We start from the raw sequence: 19560 nt of genomic DNA on the forward strand, positions 1-19560 counted from the left end.
TCCCTGAAAGTATCTGTTATTAAAAATGAGAGAAAAAGCAAAAACTTGTGAAAATGTTGAAAAAAAGAGCTGTGTTCACACTTGTGCTTTTCATATATTTCAAAACAACCAAAAATCAGTGTCTATTTTATCAATGATAGTTATACTTTTCAGTATATGTATTCAAACTAGTAAGAATAGACCTTTCATATTAGACTTTATAATAGACCTTTTATATTTAATTATACATATAATTAAAATTATATTAATTATGAATGAAAATATACACGGTGTTCTGTGCTTAGTCGCTCAGTCATGTCCGACTCTGCAGTCCCATGGACTGCAGCCTACCAGGCTCCTCTGTCCATAGGGATTCTCCAGGCAAGAATACTAGAGAGGGTTGCCACGTCCTCCTCCAGGGGATCTTCCCAACCGAGGGATCAAACCCAGGTCTCCCGAATTGCAGGTGGTTTCTTTTTTTTTTTTTTTCCATTAATTTTTATTAGTTGGAGGCTAATTACTTTACAATATTGTAGTGGTTTTTGTCATACATTGACATGAATCAGCCATGGATTTACATGTGTTCCCCATCCCTATCCCTGCAGGTGGATTCTTTACCTGCTGAGCCACCAGGGAAGCCCAAGAATACTGGAGCGGGTAGCCTATCCCTTCTCCAGGGGACCTTCTGGACCCTGGAATCAAACCAGGGCCTCCTGCATTGCAGGCGGATTCTTTACCAGCTGAGCTACCAGGGAAGCCCACACACATGTACACACACATTTTTATTTTTCCTAAATTGGTCATAATGTAACTTCTCACCAGTGCTCCTACACCCTTTCCCTATGCATCACACATTTCCGAGGTTTTACCATCTAACAATGATGGACTGGGATGGAAAGGGTATCTTGAGAAGGGTTTCAGGGGAAATGCAGGGGGATGGTTATGACGTACAGAAAGGGAAGGAAATAGGAAATAAAAAGGGAATTTTAAGAAGTATATCTGTGAACTCTGTTCTATTTCAGGTGTCCAAAAATTCTGCAAATAAAGACTCTGAGTGATTACTCAATGACTTTTTGGCTGAAGGATTATGTTCCATAGATTATGACACTGCTCTGAAGCTAAACAACGAGGATCATAGCTTAAATAGTTACACATAAACAATTAAAGAACTTTTCCTGCTATTAAAGCTAGGTATATAAACATGTATCTTCTCTTCTGCTCCTGTCTTTAGACACCACAAAGCAGAATCTTGAAGGAACAACAAAAGAAAAAAAACAACAAAAATAAAGAACAACTGGACTGAACGGAAGTTAGGAGAGGTACTGAGATGACACTACCTAGAGGAGACACAGAAGGCTTTCAAATGAGGAAAAGGGAAAAAAGTAATAATGAGACTAAGAGTTTGCACTACAAAAGCCAAGATGTAGGTCCACACCTTCATCATTTAACAGCCGTCTAACTCTTCAATTTATAGTGTCTTTTCAGTAGTCCAGTGGTTAAGGATCTACCTTGCGATGCACAGGACACCAGATCTATCCCTGGCCTGGAACGATCCCACATGCTGCAGAGCAACTAAATCCACGTGCCGCAACCACCAAGCTTGTGCCCTAGAGCCCGTGAGCCACAGTACTGAGCCCTGAGCACCGAGAGCCCGTGCTCTGCAACGAGAAGCCACTGCAATGAAAAGCCCGCATGCCGCAACCAGAGTAACCCCTGCTCACCACAACTAGAGAAAGCCTGTGTGCAACAACGAAGACCCAGTGCAATCAAAAATAACTTTAAATGAATAAATAAATATGAAGTCTTTGAAAACAATCATTATGATTCTATGAAGTAAGGAGAAAAGAGATTACCTTTGTTGAAGAAGCTGAGGTTCAGAGAAGGAATGTTACTGGTGGTAGTCGGTCATGCCTCCCTTTCTTAATACATGATGTCCTCTCTCCTTAGAGTACCCTTCTCCACATCTCGGCTATCAAATTCCTTCCGACACTCCAAGAGCCAGGACACATGTCCACTGCTCCATGAAGCTGTTCCTCATATCCCAAAATACAAGTGATATAATCACATGACATTCTCTATACAGTTCTATTACAATTACCCACTGTATAACTTTAACTTGTTTAGATGGCCGTCTCCCTCTAAAGACTACGAATTCAAGGAGTTAGTAGTTCTCAAATGCTTTTTGTCTAAGATCCACATAAGTGGGGCAAAAAGACCTCATAGCCTATCCATCCCTCCTGGTTCCCAAGTTCCAATGCAAAACCGTATTAACAATATCACTACAAGGGAATCTTAACAGACATTTGCTTCACCGAGAAAAATGGATGTTTCCTATTCAAGTTACAAAACACTGTCAAAGTCTAAATCTGGAAATTTTTATGTCAAAAGTTCTATTAGTACAAATATATATATAACCACACACTAGAATAAATCAATGATAATTTTTAATTAAGACACAAAACTAGTAACAATAAAAAAAAACCATCACCTCAATACAACAGTGCTGAAGCACTGATTACAAATCTCTCTTCCAAATTATGGGAAATACAATAAGCTATATTTGTACGTATGTAGTAGGAGATCTGTAACACTTCCAAGTATCAAACAAAAGAACAGACTTCTTCCTAAAGAGTCTTTGAGGAATCACATGCTGATACTCATCAGCTCTTCCTAACCTTCTCATGGCTTTCTTTTAATCTTCCTAATTTTTTAATTTTCTTTCTTATATTCTCCTTTCTTGATGTATTTAGTCATCTATGCAATATTCAGCTAGAGGCATACTCGGTCACTTCCCCATGAGTAAGTTTTATAATTTGTTGGTTGGTTTGTTTTCTATATGTAAAAGCTTCACTCTGTTACTATGTCACCAGGGTCAAAGAAGCATTTCAGCATTCTGAGCAGTGGTCTACCCATTTCTAGCAAGTGGGGACATGGGGGACACTGGGAATTGACTACATACTCCAACTGTAGTCTACTGCTGGAGGAGACTGGAGCTTCCACTGTTGCTAGACTGATAAAAAATGAAGTCCTCATCGATCAGGCATCTTTTACACTTAGGACCTAAAGTCCAAAAAATGCATCAGATAACTTACTTGTTGAATGAATTAGTAAGCTACTGGATGACAACTTATCTCAGAATTAATTTTATTTCTCCTCAAGAAACTACTTCAGGAAACATCTGATAAAAAAAATAGTAAGACTGCCTTAATTCCTCAAGACAGACCTTGTGGACTTCAAAACTATTAAATAATGAGGTTTCCCTTTTGATTAATTAATTAAAAGGAAAAATACACTTTATGGATGATACCAGGAACAGTATCTAACAGCAAAAAAATCAAGTTCACATCCTTTATATTATTTGATACCTATAATAACCTTATGAAGTAAAAGGGAAAATATTACAAATTTCATTTCACAGTTAAGGAAGCTGAGGCACAAAAATGAAATGATGTTTCCAGAGACCCTGTGTTTAGTAGGAAGAATACACGACCTGGATTTGAATTCAGTGGTGTTACACTGCAAATTATTTAGCTTTTCTGAACCTCTGTCCTATCCTTTGTAGAATGGGGATAATATTAGTACTTATCTCATGGTGCTATTGTCAGGATGAAGAGAGAAAGTGTTTTTAAAGCCCCCAGCACAATGCCTGGCAGAGTAATTACTCAGTAAATGTTCCCTTCCTACTTAATAGCCATGACCTTGCACAAGTTATATAAGTTCAAGTTTCAGACACATAAGGCAGAAAGTTCATGACTGTAAATTCTCAAAAGAAAGACTATTCCCATCCAGAGACCATGTCAAGACAAGTAAGCTCCTTTGTTTCCCTACACCATGAGGCAGATATTTTTTACTCTTATGTTTACCAATGGCGTGACGTTAGGTGTTAGGGTCTTGGCTTTATGTAGTTGTCTCAGCTCTGATTCATGAATCAGGTTCAAGATCTTATCTCCTACCTGAAATGTTCCTAGGACTGACAGATCATCCAACAGAAAACAAAGGCTCTGATAGTGGTTTAGTTTTTCTATATCCCCAGATGATTTTTTCCTAAAGATTGGGCCAATAACCAGGTGACTACAAAGATCACAAACTTGACAACTTCAGTATTAGAAATAATTTTTTTACTGACATCTCTCTTGAGGGACTATGCGATAAATACTGCAGTAAAAAGTGTGGGTTTGAAAGTAAGACTGCCTGGATTAAAATGCCAGCTCTACCACTTACAAAACGATGTAACTTTAGGCATGAGGACTTAATCTCCCTGTACCTCAGTTTCCTGATCTATAAAAACACACAATAACAGTACCTACATCACAGGATTGTTGTCATAAACAAATTTTTGGTGTAAGGCACTTAGAACAGTGACTGGCATATACTAAATGCTCAGTGTGTATGTATGTGTGTGTGTTAGTCAATCAGTCGTGTCGTGATCCCATGGACTGTAGCCCGCCAGGCTCCTCTGTCCATGAAATGCTCCAGGCAAGAATACTGGAGGGGGCTGCCATTTCTTTCTCCAGGGGATCTTCTCGACCCAGGGATCAAACCTGGGTCTCCCACACTGCAGGCAGATTCTTTACCATCTGAGCCACCAAGGAAGCCATAAATGCTCAATAATTGTTAGCTATTACTATACAATGCAAACTCCATAAAACAAACACTATGTTTTGTTCACTGCTATATTCCCAGAGCCAAGAAGAATGTCTAACAGATAGGCACTAAATGTTTATTGAATGAGTAAATGAACAGTCAACACAAACTTATTGTTAGGTGTGTTTAAAGTATTTATTTGCCCCTAGAGAAAGAGACCATATGTTCAGAGAGAAATATTAAGTCCCAAGTCTAGCAATAAAATTAAACAATGGGATTGAAAAGCAGACAGTGTCATTTGACTTCATGGATATAAGACACTTCAAGATACTGAAACAATCTTTGACTCCTCCTTTTAGTAGTACTCCATGGGATATTTCTTTTTAGTTTATGGAGTTTTTCCCCCCTTGTGCTAGTAGTAAAGGAACAGGTATATTGTTCTCAAGGGTACAGATACTTTCAATTATTTGGCATGGACTGAGGGGAGTTATTTTCTTTTTAAAAAAATACCAACTAGGGAATTCCCTGGCAGTCCAATGGTTAGGATTCCACGCTTTCACTGCAGGCGGCATGGGTTCGATCCCTGTCACATGCCGTGCAGTATGGCAAGAAAAAAAAACAAAACAAGCAAAAACCACCAACTACTCTTCAGAGATCCCTAGACACCAAATAAAGTTGTAGGTATGACCAACCTAGACAGCATATTAAAAAGCAGAGACATTACTTTGTCAACAAAGGTCTGTCTAGTCAAGGCTATGGTTTTTCCAGTAGTCATGTATGGACGTGAGAGTTGGACTATAAAGAAAGCTGAGCGCCAAAGAATTGATGCTTTTGAACTGTGCTGTTGGAGAAGACTCTTGAGAGTCCCTTGGACAGCAAGGAGATCCAACCAGTCCATCCTAAAGGAGATCAGTCCTGGGTGTTCACTGGAAGGACTGATGTTGAAGCTGAAACTCCAATACTATGGCCGCCTGATGCGAAGAGCTGACTTATCTGAAAAGACCCTGATGCTGGGAAAGATTGAGGGCAGGAGGAGAAGGGGACAACAGGGGATGAGATGGTTGGATGGCATCACTGACTCAATGGACATGAGTTTGGGTAAACTCCAGGAGTTGGCGATGGACAGGGAGGCCTGGAGTGCTGTGGTTCATGGGGTCGCAAAGCATCAGACAAGACTGAGCGACTGAACTGAACTGAAGGCAAGCTTCTTGCAGGTATCACTTCAAGGCTTGGCCAGTGTGGCAAAGGGCTCTGTGTTAAAGGGCAAGAAGCTAGATTTGAATCTACAAAAGATCAAGACTTGCAAAGGTAAATAAATCCCCTTCCCTTTCATCTTAGCTCATGTAATAAAGCTATTCCATGAAACAAAACAAAAATTCAGGTCAGCAGTCACTTAGCAGATCAGCAGTTCATAGCAATGACTAACTCAAAGAGATCCTTTAGCATTATTTCCTCTTAACTACTAGCATTAGTTTTGAAATATAATATGGTAAACAGAGAAGCTGGGTTAATAATGGAAAGAGCGCTGGGCTTGCAGTCAGTCCCAGCTCTGCTATTTAGTAGCTGTGTGACCTTAGGTAAAGAAATTAACTTCTCAGTTTTCTTACCTGCTAAACCTCTATCTTGACTACCTCACAAAACGGCACTGAGGAATAAATGGGATGTGTATGAAAATGCCTTTAAAATACTAACATACTATGGAAATATTAACATAATTGAAAGAAGGGTTTCTGCTGTGAAAAGTTGGATAGCATATTAATGGAGGTAAGAGCTCAGGTTCACCCGAAATTAAAACCTATTAAAGCAATTTGCCACTACAGGTAATATAATGTAACTACTTAACTAAAATATTTACCTTTAACATGCTAGAATCTTACTACATTTTTTAACAGGTGTTAAGAGGTCACAGAGAGAGGATTTAATATAACCTTTTCACTTTAGAGACTTAAAATTGGAGGAACAGAGAAATGAAACGACTTGCCAAAGGTCACAAGGCCTATGGAAAGAAAATAACTGATATTACATAACCAGGAGCACTGAAACTTTTTTTAAAATGCCCTTAGAAAAGGAGAATATGACATTGAACATGCATGAAGATGCTTTTGAGAGCTAAGCAAAGTGTTCATACAAGGGAGAACTGGCGATACCAAAAAAGAAAAAAGATCTTTATACAGTTAACAAAATGTTTAAATAATTTAACCACTCCTCTACATTTACCAGTAACTGATTCTTTACTATCTGTATTTAAATATTCTATTCTTTGGAAGGATACCTCTACAAATTATAGACAAATAATTTGCAAATGTTTATACAAAGGGATAGTGCTTTGCAATTCATGTCAAAATCATCTGGCTTCTTTCCCAGCTCTTCCTGATGAACGCTCTCGACAGGTGAGTGTCAAAACTACTACTTATGCTAGTAAGAGAAACTACCTGATCCAAAATTTCTTACCCATCAAAACTCTTTTTCCCTCCTCAGAGGACCTGTACAAAGTGTTCATCTATTTCCCCCTTTTTCATGACTCACATCTCACCTTATGCAATTTTCTACAAAGTACACACACTCTTTCAGTCTCAGGTATTATACCAACTGTTTAAGACATGAAGCTGAAAAAACACAATACTTTACTTACCCTCAGAAAGTTCATAATCTGGAGAGACAGCCAGCCTCATTAAAAATACTAGCACCATAAAGTAATTCCCGTACCCAAAGCACATATAATGAATGTACAAGGGAGACAGAAGAAAAGGAGCCCAAGGCTACCTGCGGGTAAACGAAGGCTTCACAAAGGAGGTAGGCTTAAAGGGAACTTGAAAGTTAAACAGTCAAGCAGACAGCACTCCAGGCTAAAGGAAGAGTCTAAGCAAAACTAGAGGCATGATAAACAGTATGTGTGCTCAGTATGACTGAACATAAAATGCAAGGACTTTTTCTCATAAAATGATTAGCTCATTAAAGAATTAGATCTTAAGAATCCTCGTATGCTGCACAGAACTATTTGCTGGACTCCCACTATGTGATTTACGCTGCCAAGTACACAGGATACAGATAATTGCAGACCCACTGCTGGCCACAGGCACAGCTGCTACCTGTGCTGTGCAGTACCATCTGTGTGGCTGCAGCAGCCCTATGAGACCACTGTAAACTAGTGGGCCCTAAACTGTAGGTTTCTTATGTGGAATGAAGAATCCGCAAATTTACATGCATTCCAAGTACGCTCTGTACACAATAATATCTTGAAATGTACACTTTCAATGCCCAACAGATGCTGTTAGAATAATGATTTCCACCAGCCTTTGGGGCTTTTCCCCCTAATTACTGTGTTCTCAAAGTATATTCCTGTCATGTGTCTCAAGCTTTTCAACCTGAAAAAGGTATCTAAATGCTAAAGACAGAAAGCCACCAACATCTGACACTCTACGAATGCTCTGCAAAAAGCGATCTGGCAAGACAGATCAAGAACCATAAAATTATACACACTCTGACCAATTTTCTCTCAATATTAAATTACTTTTAAAATGGAAACAACAGTACAAATATTTTAAATGCTTGAATTTAGTTTAGACTCTGAAAATCTCAGAGTCCAGGGAAGGTGTTTGAAATAGCACAGACTTAGGGGTCAGACAAATCTGTGCTTGAATCCTGTTCAGTCACTTATTCGGTATATGACCATAATTGCCTGATTTCTCTAAGTCTCAGTTTTCTTAACTGTGCCGTGAGAAAACATCATCAACCTCATGGAATTGTGAAGATTAATTAGTACATCATCTGATACTGTGTGCTCACTAAATGTGTGAGATCATGCTCTCTAAATAAATGTCCCAGCATTAAAGACCTTTGTCTTAACATTTTCCTCTATTAATTACTAGCATTAAAAATTATCTTTTATTCCACCTCAAATAATGACTATTTCTGCTACTTATTGGCTGTGTGTTTTTAAGGGTTAGCTTTAGAACCTATGAAAAAAGTAGTGTTCCAGTCAAAATTTCCTAATTCAAGGATGACTCAATCATTAAATTCAACATTGATATTTTGCTTGGTACTTTTTAAAGTTTTTTTCTAATTGAAGTATAGTTGATTTACCGGGTTGTACCAATCTCTGCTGTATAGCAAAGTGACTCAGTTATACACAAATAGACACTGATTTGTGTATTTTTTTTTTACCATATAATGAAAAAATTACTTAAAATATTCTCCTTTTAAAACAGAATAGTTTGAGAGTCTCCAAAAATTGATCTACTGAACATGTGTGAATTAGTGGAAATTAGGAAACTAGCTCATCATATTACAGACACTCAATTGTTACACACTGAACAACACAGTAATTTTAAATTATTTTTATTCTTATAATGAACTGTTGGTGAAAGAAAGACAGGAAACATAAATTGCAATGACAAAATAGGAGTAAATGAGTGCACTTATCAGGACTCTTAAATGGTACATAAAAATATCTCAGTATTCTTAAGTATTAAAAAAAGAAATGTGATGATAATTCTATCCAATTTGGATTTTCATTATTAGAAGTAAACTAACCACACTTCCTGGTGGCTCAGACGGTAAAGAATCCGTCTACAATGCGGAAGACCTGGGTTCGATCCCTGGGTCAGGAAGATCCCCTGGAGAAGGAAATGGCAACCTATTCTAGTATTCTTGCCTGGAGAATCTCATGGACAGAGGAGCCTAGAGGGCTACAGTAGACAAATTTCATATGATAGTGCTCAAGGAATCTTTAAAAATGGTATATATTAACTTATTTATAAAACAGAAATAGAGTCACAGATACTGAAAACAATCTGATGGTTACCATCAGGGAAAGGCGGAGGGGTAAATTGGGAGATTAGGATTGACATATACACACTACTATATATATATAAAAAATAGTTAACTAATAAGGACTTACTGTATAGCACAGGGAACTATATGGGAAAGGAATCTAAAAAAGCGTGGATATACGTGTATGTATAACTGATAACTCTGCTGTACAGTGGAAACTAACACAATATTGTAAATCAACTACAGTCAAATAAAAATTAATTTTTAAGAAAAGACCTACTGATTTTTAAAATACAAAAAAGCAAGAATTCCTAATTTAAGGTTAAAAGTCAGTTCTTATGTATTTTTTTGAATTAATTTATTTTTATTTTTGAATATGTGGGTCTTTGTTGCTGCAAGGGCTTTTATTTTTCTCTAACTGCAGCAAGCAGGGGCTACTCTCTAGTTGCCAGTGCGTAGGCTTCTCATTGTTGTGGCTTCTCTTGTGCGGAGCACAGGCTCTAGGACTTGTGGGCTTCGGCGTTTCAGCTTCCGGGCTTTAGACCACAGGCTTAACAGTTAGGGTGTACGGGCTTAGTTGCTCTGCGGCATGTGGGATCTTCCAGGACCAGGGATCGAACCCATCAGCAGGCATTTCCCCACATACATCATGCCTCCTTCGCTTTCAGCTTCTATGCTCCAGTCCCTTTGCCAAGAATGGCTTTCCTTCTCAAACTCTTATCCAATAAACCCTCAAAAGGTAAAACTCCAACTCAAATGGTTTCTCAACAAAGTCTACCTGACTTTCTGATCCTTCCCAAAGTCAGCCATCCATTCAACAAATATTTATTAAGCACATACTATGCATCAGGCGCTATGTAGGTGTTCAAGAATGAGACACAAAACAGGTCTTATACACAGTCATGTTCAGTAAATAGCAGCTATTAATGCTGCTGCCTAACCATATCATTTGAAATAGTTCCACACACAAATATATTTAATTTTATACCTTACCCTGATTTATTTCTTCTTAGCATTTACAACTATTCTCATAATATATTTATTGTCTTTTTTTTTTTTTAAACCACTTTAACCACAATGCCTAGAACACCACCTGGCCCTTAGAAGCTAGTCAAGTCACTTCTGTATCAATGATTTTTATAGTCTAAAGGTAGAGACAGATATTAACTGAAAAATCATAGCAAGAAATATAAAATTACAATTGATGTGTATTCTATCAAAGAGACTCACACAAAGGAAGTGTGTGACTTAGCAGTGTTTGTGTTTTGTTTTGATGAGTAGGCAGGGGAGTTGGGGTTTCCCTGACTTCCTTGAGCTGAGAACTCCAGGATATGCAGTTAAGCAGACAACAGACAGTAAGAGGTCATTCACATATGCTATTCCTTCTAAACAGGTTTTCTACAACACAACTCAACTCCTGTCATTTAGTCCCTTAGGTTTCTCCTAAAAGTAAGACCCTCTGGGAAGCCATCCCTAATTTTCCCATATCATGATCCTGCCACTTTTCCTTTTTAGCACTCTTTACATTTATAATCACTCTTTTTGCTTGATGCTATACTGTCCACAGACAAAACATACAAAAAAGCAGAGACCACATCTGTTTTATTACTTGCAATATCCTCAGTGTCAACAGTCAATGGCAGTCCAAAAACTGTTAGATGAATAAAAAGGACTACATCTTAAACCAGTGGTTCTCAAAAATGTGGCTTATAGATCAGGAACACCAGCGTGACATGGTACTTATTAGAAATGCAAACTCTCAAGTCCTACTCCAGACCTAATAAGTCAAACTCTAGAAGTGGCAGACCACAAGCCCTCCAGGAAATTCTGATCCATGATAAAACTTGAGAACCCCTGTCTTAGACACATCAACTATTCAAAATACAACCTAACAACAAAAATTTTGAAAAATATAAAACACAAAGCTTTATAATAATATTTGGTTCTATTTATTGAGTGCCTATTACACCTACTACACAAGGAAATTTTTAAGTAGCCTCTACAAATAATTTTTAGCTAATAATAAGCTAAAAATTTGCCTTCTCTTCAACTCTCCCATACATATACTTTTACACAGTGTGTGTGTATTTTAACAAGGAAAAATACAGTTAGTTGGAGACAAAGTCTAAACCATAACCATGTCTCATATATCTAATTCTAGTCTCATTTCCTACTACACATCCTCATTCCTGCATTCTTCATGCCACATAAAAGTAATCCTACCTACAATACATCCTCATTACTTTCTACTCACATTCACAACATTCTTCCCCTACCCAAAATGATCTATATAAACCCTATTCACTTTTCAAGCCCAGCTCAAATGGCACACCTGGATCCTAAACACCCAAAAAGGAGTTTATAACTTCCCCCTCTCTCCTCATACATTCACTCTCTGTGGGAAGGCTAACACTTTCAAAAATCTAGCCGCTTGGTGTATTTGTTGGGACAGCTCTTTAGTCTGAAAAAGTCACATCTTAATAAATTTCCTTTCTGCACCAAAAATAAGAATCTCAGACTCACTCTTTCTGAGTAGTCCACTAGTTTTCTCAAATTTCAGTTCAAGATCACATGTGTCAGACAGGAAAAATGACACCATAAAGTGAAATCATTCAAGCACCTACTTGGCCTGGGCACTGGGAATAACAGGAGTAAGTAAGGCACAGTAACTGTGTAGAACTCACATTTCAGGGGAAGAAACAGATTAACATACAATAGCAGTGTGATGGGTTGTGAATGTGAAGGATTGTTGTGCAGGCAGACACTGGAGAATGACCACCTAAAAATGCAGAGTCAGTGAGTTAGAGAAAGTTCACAGATTAAGTAACTTTGAACCACTCCTCAAAAATCAGGGGAGAAAACAGAAGTTGACTGTCCTCCTAGGAGAACATAATTACCAGGACTTAGTTTTGACTAGAATGTCTTATTCCTCCCAGAGACCAAAATTTAGATTGCTGCATATGCTGGAGCAACGGATTAATCAAATGAACTGCAAACCATGTGTAACCCAATTCAATGAAAGATCCACTGAAGCTTCAAACAGGAAGGAGAGAGAAAATCTGAAAATGTAAGGCTCTCCCAACTAAAAGGAGAGAGGGTAAAACAAATGAAGATAACAGAGGTACTAAGGAGACTGTCACAAACTGACTGCCAAGCTGATTTTCCATCTCCAGATGCCCTGGTCTGTCTCCAAACAAAAACAAACCATTTGTTCTGAGTGACAAAAAAGCCTGTAAATAAATATTTTTAAATTTCCCAAACTATACTTCCACATTAAAAGATGCTCAAAATAAATATTCAATTTAAAACATTTTAAGTGTTCAAAAAGCTAGATATCTTATAAGGCCATAGTATGCATGCCGGTCCGCACCCCACGTCTCACTCCGCCGCTCCAAAACACACTATCACTCAGTTTTTGCAATGACATTAGATAATCAGGCTTGCAGGCTCTCTCCAATCTACCCCCTTCCCTCGACAAAAAAGAAAAGAAAGAAGAAAGCCTCCGACTCCCTATCTGCCCGCCCAACAGCTCCTGGGAAGCAACCGCCCTCAAATTGTTCCTGCTTAGACCCTTGAATCCCGTAGAAGGAAATGGGGACAGCTGTGAGAGCGCGGAAGAGAGGACATCCAATAAGGGGGAGAGGAAATGTGGATGGTGGAGGACGAAGGGGAGAAAGGATACGGAGAGGAGATAAAATGGTGAGGGGGGCAAGTCGCAAGAGCAAAGAGCAGGAGCAAAAAGGAGGGAGGAAACAGAAGGAAGGTGTAGAGATCCCAAAAGAGAGAACAAGGCAAAACCACAGAGGAGAAAAGAAGGGCGGATTAAAGGACGAGAAGGGGGAGGCAAAGGGGAACGCGAAAGAGGCTGTCACTGGCGGGTGATTAAAAAAAGGGGGGGTGTCACCGAGTGGAGAGAGATGCGGGGGGGAGGGCTTGTTACCCCAGCAGGTGGCCGAGAAACAAGGGGAAGAAGGAGCGGACCAGTTAGGCGTAGGTAACAAGGAAGCGAGGTAAAGGCAGGAGCAGACGGGGCATCAGAGTTGGGGAGGGCAGGCCCGCGGGGGCCAGGGTGGCGGGCGGCCGCGGCTCAGGCAGGCCTCGCTCTCTCACCATGGCTGCGCCGGCCTGGTCCTCGGGCATGCAGCCTCTGTCCTGGGTTCCGCGGCGGGCCGGGCCTGAGCCCGCCCCCAGGCTGAGCCTGCGCGGGGGCTCCAGGAGGCTCCGACGAGCGGCGGCTCCGGGCTTGGCCCAGGCCTCGGCCTCCTGGCCTCAGAAGCTGGAAGTGCAGCAGCCGCAGCCGCAGCCCAACCCGGAGCTCAGACTCCGCCCCCAAGGCCCCGCCCTCGCCCGCGAGCCCACGATTGGCCCCGCCTCCGCTCTCACTGCGCAGTCTCGGCGGAGGAGTCCCGACAAAAGCTACCGCACAGCTCCGGTTCTGTGGCTTTTCGCCCTCCCAGGCCTTTTATGGAACTGCACTTCCTCAAATAACCAGAGCTTTAAAACTAAAAACCTTAAATATACGTCCTGACAGGAGACTAGAGCAGTCACTCGTTTCGGTAACCTACAGACCGCTGTGCTTCTGGTTCATTGCCATTAATTACCATTATCATAATTCTTGATCATTTCATTTATTTTAGATGATACTTCCAATGCCATAACTTCTCATGGTCTTCTCCACTAGGGACCACCCTTGCCTCAGCTTTTCATTTCCCTGCTCATACTTTTGTTCTTATTTCCAATAACTGTAGTTCAGTTCAGTTCAGTCGTTCAGTCGTGTCTGACTCTTGGCGACCCCATGGACTGCAGCACGCCAGGCTTCCCTGTCCATCACCAACTCCCGGAGTTTACTCAAACTCATGTCCTTTGAGTTGAAGATCCCATCCAGCCATCTCATCCTCCCGCCCTCTCCTCCCGCCTTCAGTCTTTCCCAGCATCAGGGTTCCTTCCAGTGAGTCAGTGCTTCGCATCAGGTGGCCATAGTATTGGAGTTTCAGCTTTAACATCAGTCCTTCCAATGACTATTCAGGACTGATTTCCTTCAGGATGGACTGGTTGGATCTCCTTGAAGTCCAAGGGACTCTCAAGAGTCTTCTCCAACACCACAGTTCAAAAGCATCAATTCTTCAGTGCTCAGCTTTCTTTAGTCCAGCTCTCATATCCATACATGACTACTGGAAAAACTATAGCTTTGACTAGATGGACCTTTGTTAGCAAAGTAATGTCTCTACTTTTTTTTTTTTCCTACTTTTTAATATGCTGTCTAGGTTGGTCATAACTTTTCTTCCAAGGAGCAAGTGTCTTATAATTTCATGGCTACAGTCACCATCTGCAGTGATTTTGGAGCCCAAGAAAATAAAGCCTGTCACTGTTTCCATTGCTTTCCATCTATTTGCCATGAAGTGATGGGACCAGATGCCATGATCTTAGTTTTCTGAATGTTGAGTTTTAAGCCAACTTTTTCACTCCACTTTCACTTTCACCAAGAGGCTCTTTAGTTCTTTGCTTTCTGCAATAAGGCTGGTGTCATCTGCATATCTGAGGTTATTGATATTTCTCCCTGAAATCTTGATTCCAGCTTGTGCTGAAATCTATTAATATAATCTCAATTTTAATCAACTCTCCCACATTAACCACCTTCCTTTCTAGCTCACTTCTTCTAATACCCAGCTCCAAAATTGATCAAGTCTACCAAGACTCAGAATCTGCTGTCCTAATACATTTTTCACTGTTCTTCACACTATCCTGTATCCTCATTTCTTTTCATGAACAGCTTAGCTTCTACGTCCGTTATGAAAATCTTTCCTAGGTATTCACCTTCGTTTCTCTAATTCTTTCTGTTCCCTATACTCACCTGAGGAAACTTTAATCCTAAATCTGCAGCAAAATGGGATAGAGTAGAGAAAAATCTGAAATCCTACTGACTGACCTCCACCTACAATTCGATATCACTATTGTCAAATAAGCCCTTAATGCTTGGCTCTCCTACTACATTTCTCCAGTTCCATCACTCCCCCTCCCCACTGGGTGACTATGTCAAAAATCTCTCTTCAGACTTCCAAAGCTTCTCACTTACCTGATGATTTCATTTCCAATTTACTGTGAAAATGAAACAAGCAAAAAAAAATTCTCTAGGTTCCCACCACCGCCATGACCTCCAACCTACCTATACCTCTGCTATGCTCCTGACTGTGCTGTTATACTCTGCCTTCCTTTGCTTACTAAAAGGAACTATTTACCTTTTAGCTAAGGTCAAACCCTCCTCAATTCTTCTCACACTATCTGTGCAAAAAGACTTGTTTTCTCCCCCCCCCAATTAGCCATAAACCTTATTTTTATAAAATACGATAAAAATTACTAGAAAAATTAAAATTTAAAAACAGACATATAAAAATGCAAGCCCAGATAATAGTTTTTTTAACCCTCCCAACCACTCTTAAGTATAGAGTTCAGTGGCATTAAATACCTTCACATTACTGTTCTACCATAACCATCATCCAGCTCCAGAGTTCTTGTCATCCTGTAAAACCAAAACTCTGTACTCTTTAAACAATAACTCTTCATTTCCTCCTCACCTCAGATCATAACAACCACCATGTTACTTTCTGTCTACGAATTTGACCACTCCAGGTCAGATTTTTTTTGTTGCTGTTATTAGATCCAATAGACATAAAATGTTTCTGTCAAATTGTTATAAAAGTTTCTAAATATGTACTCTCAATTTCTGTCAGAAACTGGTGACAAACTTTGTGGGCCATCACTAGTACACAGATCACACTTTGAGTGGGACAGTGCTACTGTGCTACTGTTTCACTTTTTTTAAGTCATCTATCCAGCAGTTCTCCTCATCTACATCATGGTTTTTCTTTCCCATTGACATACCAAAATAAATTTATTTCTTCCATCTTGAAACAAAACAAAAACCCTCTTGACTGGGATGGACCCCCCCAACTATTACCCATTTCTCTGCTCTTTTTCACAGCAAAATGTCTCATAAAGGTGGCCAGTACTATACTGTCTTCACTTCCTTTCTCCCATCTCCTACGGGACCCTGTCCAGTTGAGCTTTCACCTCCACCACTCCACTGAAATGCTCTTGTCAAGAGACACCCGTGACATCCATTTACTCACAAAAATCAATGGTCATTGTTACTTGACATACCAAGAGCAACAGACTTAGCTAATCAATTCCTCCTCCTTGCCCACATGACACTCCATTCCCTTGGTTCTTCTTCTGCCTTACTGGCTGCTCTTCATCTCTCCACGTTTCTCTGACCTCTAAATACTGCAGTGCCCCAGGGCTCAATACTTTGACCTCTTGCCTTTTCCATTTATAAACACTCCTCCTTGATAATCTTATCCTATCACATTTTTTAAAAATACAATCTAAGTAGTGATAATCCCCCAAAGGACACTTCCACTTCCAGACCTCTTTTCTGAATTTCAGACTTAAACGTCCAACTGCCAACTTGTAAACCTCCCCCTTTGTATATATAATAGATTTTTATTATTCCTAGTAGCCATTCAGTATGGTTCTTCTCAAGTCTACTGGCCATGCATAGACCAACAAATAGAAAAGGGAGAGACTTCCATGATGGTCTAGTGGATAAGACTCTGAGCACCCAGTGTAGGGGGCCTGGATTCGATACCTGGTCAGGGAACTAGATCCCACATGCTGAAACTAAGACCCAAAGCAGCCAAGTAAATAAATAAATATTTAAAAAAAGAAATAAGGCCACTAGTATTAGCTTAGACCAATAATGATTTATTGTCTGTATTCGATCTGAGGATCACCTTCCCTGAAGACCCAATTTTAAATATATTTAAAATATATCAATGATTTTAAAAAGGAAAGAAAAGAAACCAATGGTAGTGGTGGAAAATCACCATAAAAAAATCAGGACTCTGCCATCAACAAAGAGTGGAGCCACAATTGACCTCTATTCAATGAAATAGAACAGAAAGTCCAAAAGTACATCCAAATATTTTGTATGATAAAGGTAAAATTTCAAGTCAGTAAAAAAAAAAAAAAAAGTGGCACTATTTTCGGTGTTACAATAAATGGACAGCCATTTAGAAAAACTTAACTTGGATCTACACCTCACTATTCAGGAGAAATTTAAAATATATCAACGATTTTAAAAAGGAAAGAAAAAAACCAAAATGTTTTTGAAGGGACTATGGCAGTTTTTATAATCTCAAAGTAAGGAATATCTTTTAAAGTATAAAACAAAATGTAGATGCTATAAAAGATGGATAAATACAACTATGTGGAAATAAAAATTATCTGCACTGCAAAACCACCATAAGAAGAGTGAGATGAAAATGGCTATATATAAATATATATGTATATGTATTTGCAGTTTGTATGATAAGAAAATGGGTGATTGTCATATTTATATAAAAAGATTAAACCTATAAGAACCAAAATGCAAGAGGAAAAAGTGCAAAGAAGTGAACTAATAGTCCCAGAAAAAGAAACATTAATAGCAATGGCTCTTAAACGCTCACTGTTGCGCAGGATAAGAGAAATGCAAATTAGAATTTTTTTGGAATATTATTTTTCACCTATCAGATTGACAAGGATCTATAAGACTCATAAGACTGTGTGGTGGTGGTGGTGGTGGTTTTAACAGGTACTCTCATATTTTGTTGGTGGGAATGTAAATTCAAACAACTTTCACGGAGGACAGTTCAGTAGTGGTATTTCTTAAAAGTATTTATTTATTTGTTTGGTGACTCCAGGTCTCACTTGCAGATGCAGAATCTTTAGTTGCAGCCTGTGGAACCCAGTTCCCTCAACCAGGGGTCGAACCAGTGCCCCCTGAATTGGGAGCATGTTAGCCACTGGTCCACCAGGGAAGTTCCTTGGTGACGGTATTTATCAAATTTTTAAATTACTATTCCCTTGGACCCAGCAATTCTACCTCTAAAAAAACTGTTCAGAATGTTTAAGTCACAAGGACTTTTTTATTATTAATTTTTAAAAATTTTTAGTTATTTATTTCTGGTGACACGGCATACAGGGTCTTACTTCCCCCACCAGGGATCCAACCTGTGACCCCTGCAGTGGAAATGCAGAGTCCTAATCACTGGTGCATGCGTGTGTGCTCAGTCGATACAGTAGTGTCTGCCTTTTACGACCCAATGGACCATAGCCCTCCAGGCTCCTCTGTCCATGGGATTCTCCAGGCAAAAATATGGAGTGTAATGCCTTCCTCCAGGGGATCTTCCCCACCCAGGGATCAAACCCATGTCTCCTGCATTGCAGGCAGATTCTTTACTGTTGAGCCACTGGGCAAGTCCCCTAATTAGTGGACTGCCAGGGAATTTCTTCTACTTTTAAAAATTTAATCTACATGTACACTCAAGCATGTGTACAAATTTTGTTTGTAATAGCAGAAGTGTGGAAACAGATGTTTATTCATAAACATTAATATACAGTTTATTAATACACTGGTTAAACACCGTAGTAGTATATTCCTACCAGGTTTACCAGGCAGCCATAAAAAAGAATAAGAAAGTTCTTCAAATAATCTTCAAGATCTACTGTTAAATGAAAAAGCAAGGTGCTAAAAATGTATATTGCATACTAGTGTTGCTGTAAGAAGTGAGGGTAGTAATATGTATTCATGAGTGCTTATATTTGCAGAAAATATCCCTGGAAGAATTTAACAGAAATAGACATCATTGATTGTCTGATTGCTGCTAGGGAAAACAGCTAGATGGCAGGAGACAGGTAGAAGACTTCACAGACTAGCCTTTTGACTTTTTAATCATAAAGATGTGTTACCTTTTCTAAAAGTAAGTAAATAAAACTGATTTACAGCTATTTATTCCTTTTACAATTAAAACAATTTTTTCCACAAGTAATGACTTTATAATGTCCCTGTTATAAGAGGTTCTGTATACTCTTATTATTGTTGATTTAATCAGAACTAGATTAATAGTTACTCATCATGTTTGGTGAATATAATCAACTTCCTTTGGCACACAGAGTTTATGACTTAAAGTGAACAAATATAATACTTTACAACAAACATAGTTTCCTATAGCAACTCATAATCTCAGGATGATGGAGTAATTTATAGAGTCTTTGGAACTATGAAAATAAACCTTTTGATGTTATTGGGAAAGTCTGCTCCTTTTATAAACACAGAAATTCAGCTTCATGAGAAAAGATTCAGACTAACTGAATTTAATTTAAATTTAACTTAAATTCAATGAT

The 19560-nt window shown here is 39.1% G+C and overlaps 1 protein-coding gene across 2 annotated transcripts in view; it reads right to left on the reverse strand.

Annotated features, from left to right (window-relative positions):
* The window catches only part of ZYG11B (zyg-11 family member B, cell cycle regulator), a 74141-nt gene extending 60470 nt beyond the window's left edge, over window positions 1-13671 (reverse strand). Inside the window, exon 1 of one of the 2 annotated variants that reach the window (XM_020871388.2) lies at window positions 13447-13670. In XM_020871388.2, coding sequence (XP_020727047.1) covers window positions 13447-13476 — 30 coding nt within the window. In that variant the 5' untranslated portion in view covers window positions 13477-13670. Of the gene's footprint in view, window positions 1-13446 lie in introns of both variants that reach the window. The other variant, XM_070468151.1, reaches the window with a different exon arrangement.
* Between the last annotated feature and the right edge of the window lie 5889 nt (window positions 13672-19560).

The sequence above is a fragment of the Odocoileus virginianus genome, chromosome 5 (genome assembly GCF_023699985.2).
Source record: "Odocoileus virginianus isolate 20LAN1187 ecotype Illinois chromosome 5, Ovbor_1.2, whole genome shotgun sequence".
Classification (NCBI taxonomy): Eukaryota; Metazoa; Chordata; class Mammalia; order Artiodactyla; family Cervidae; genus Odocoileus; species Odocoileus virginianus.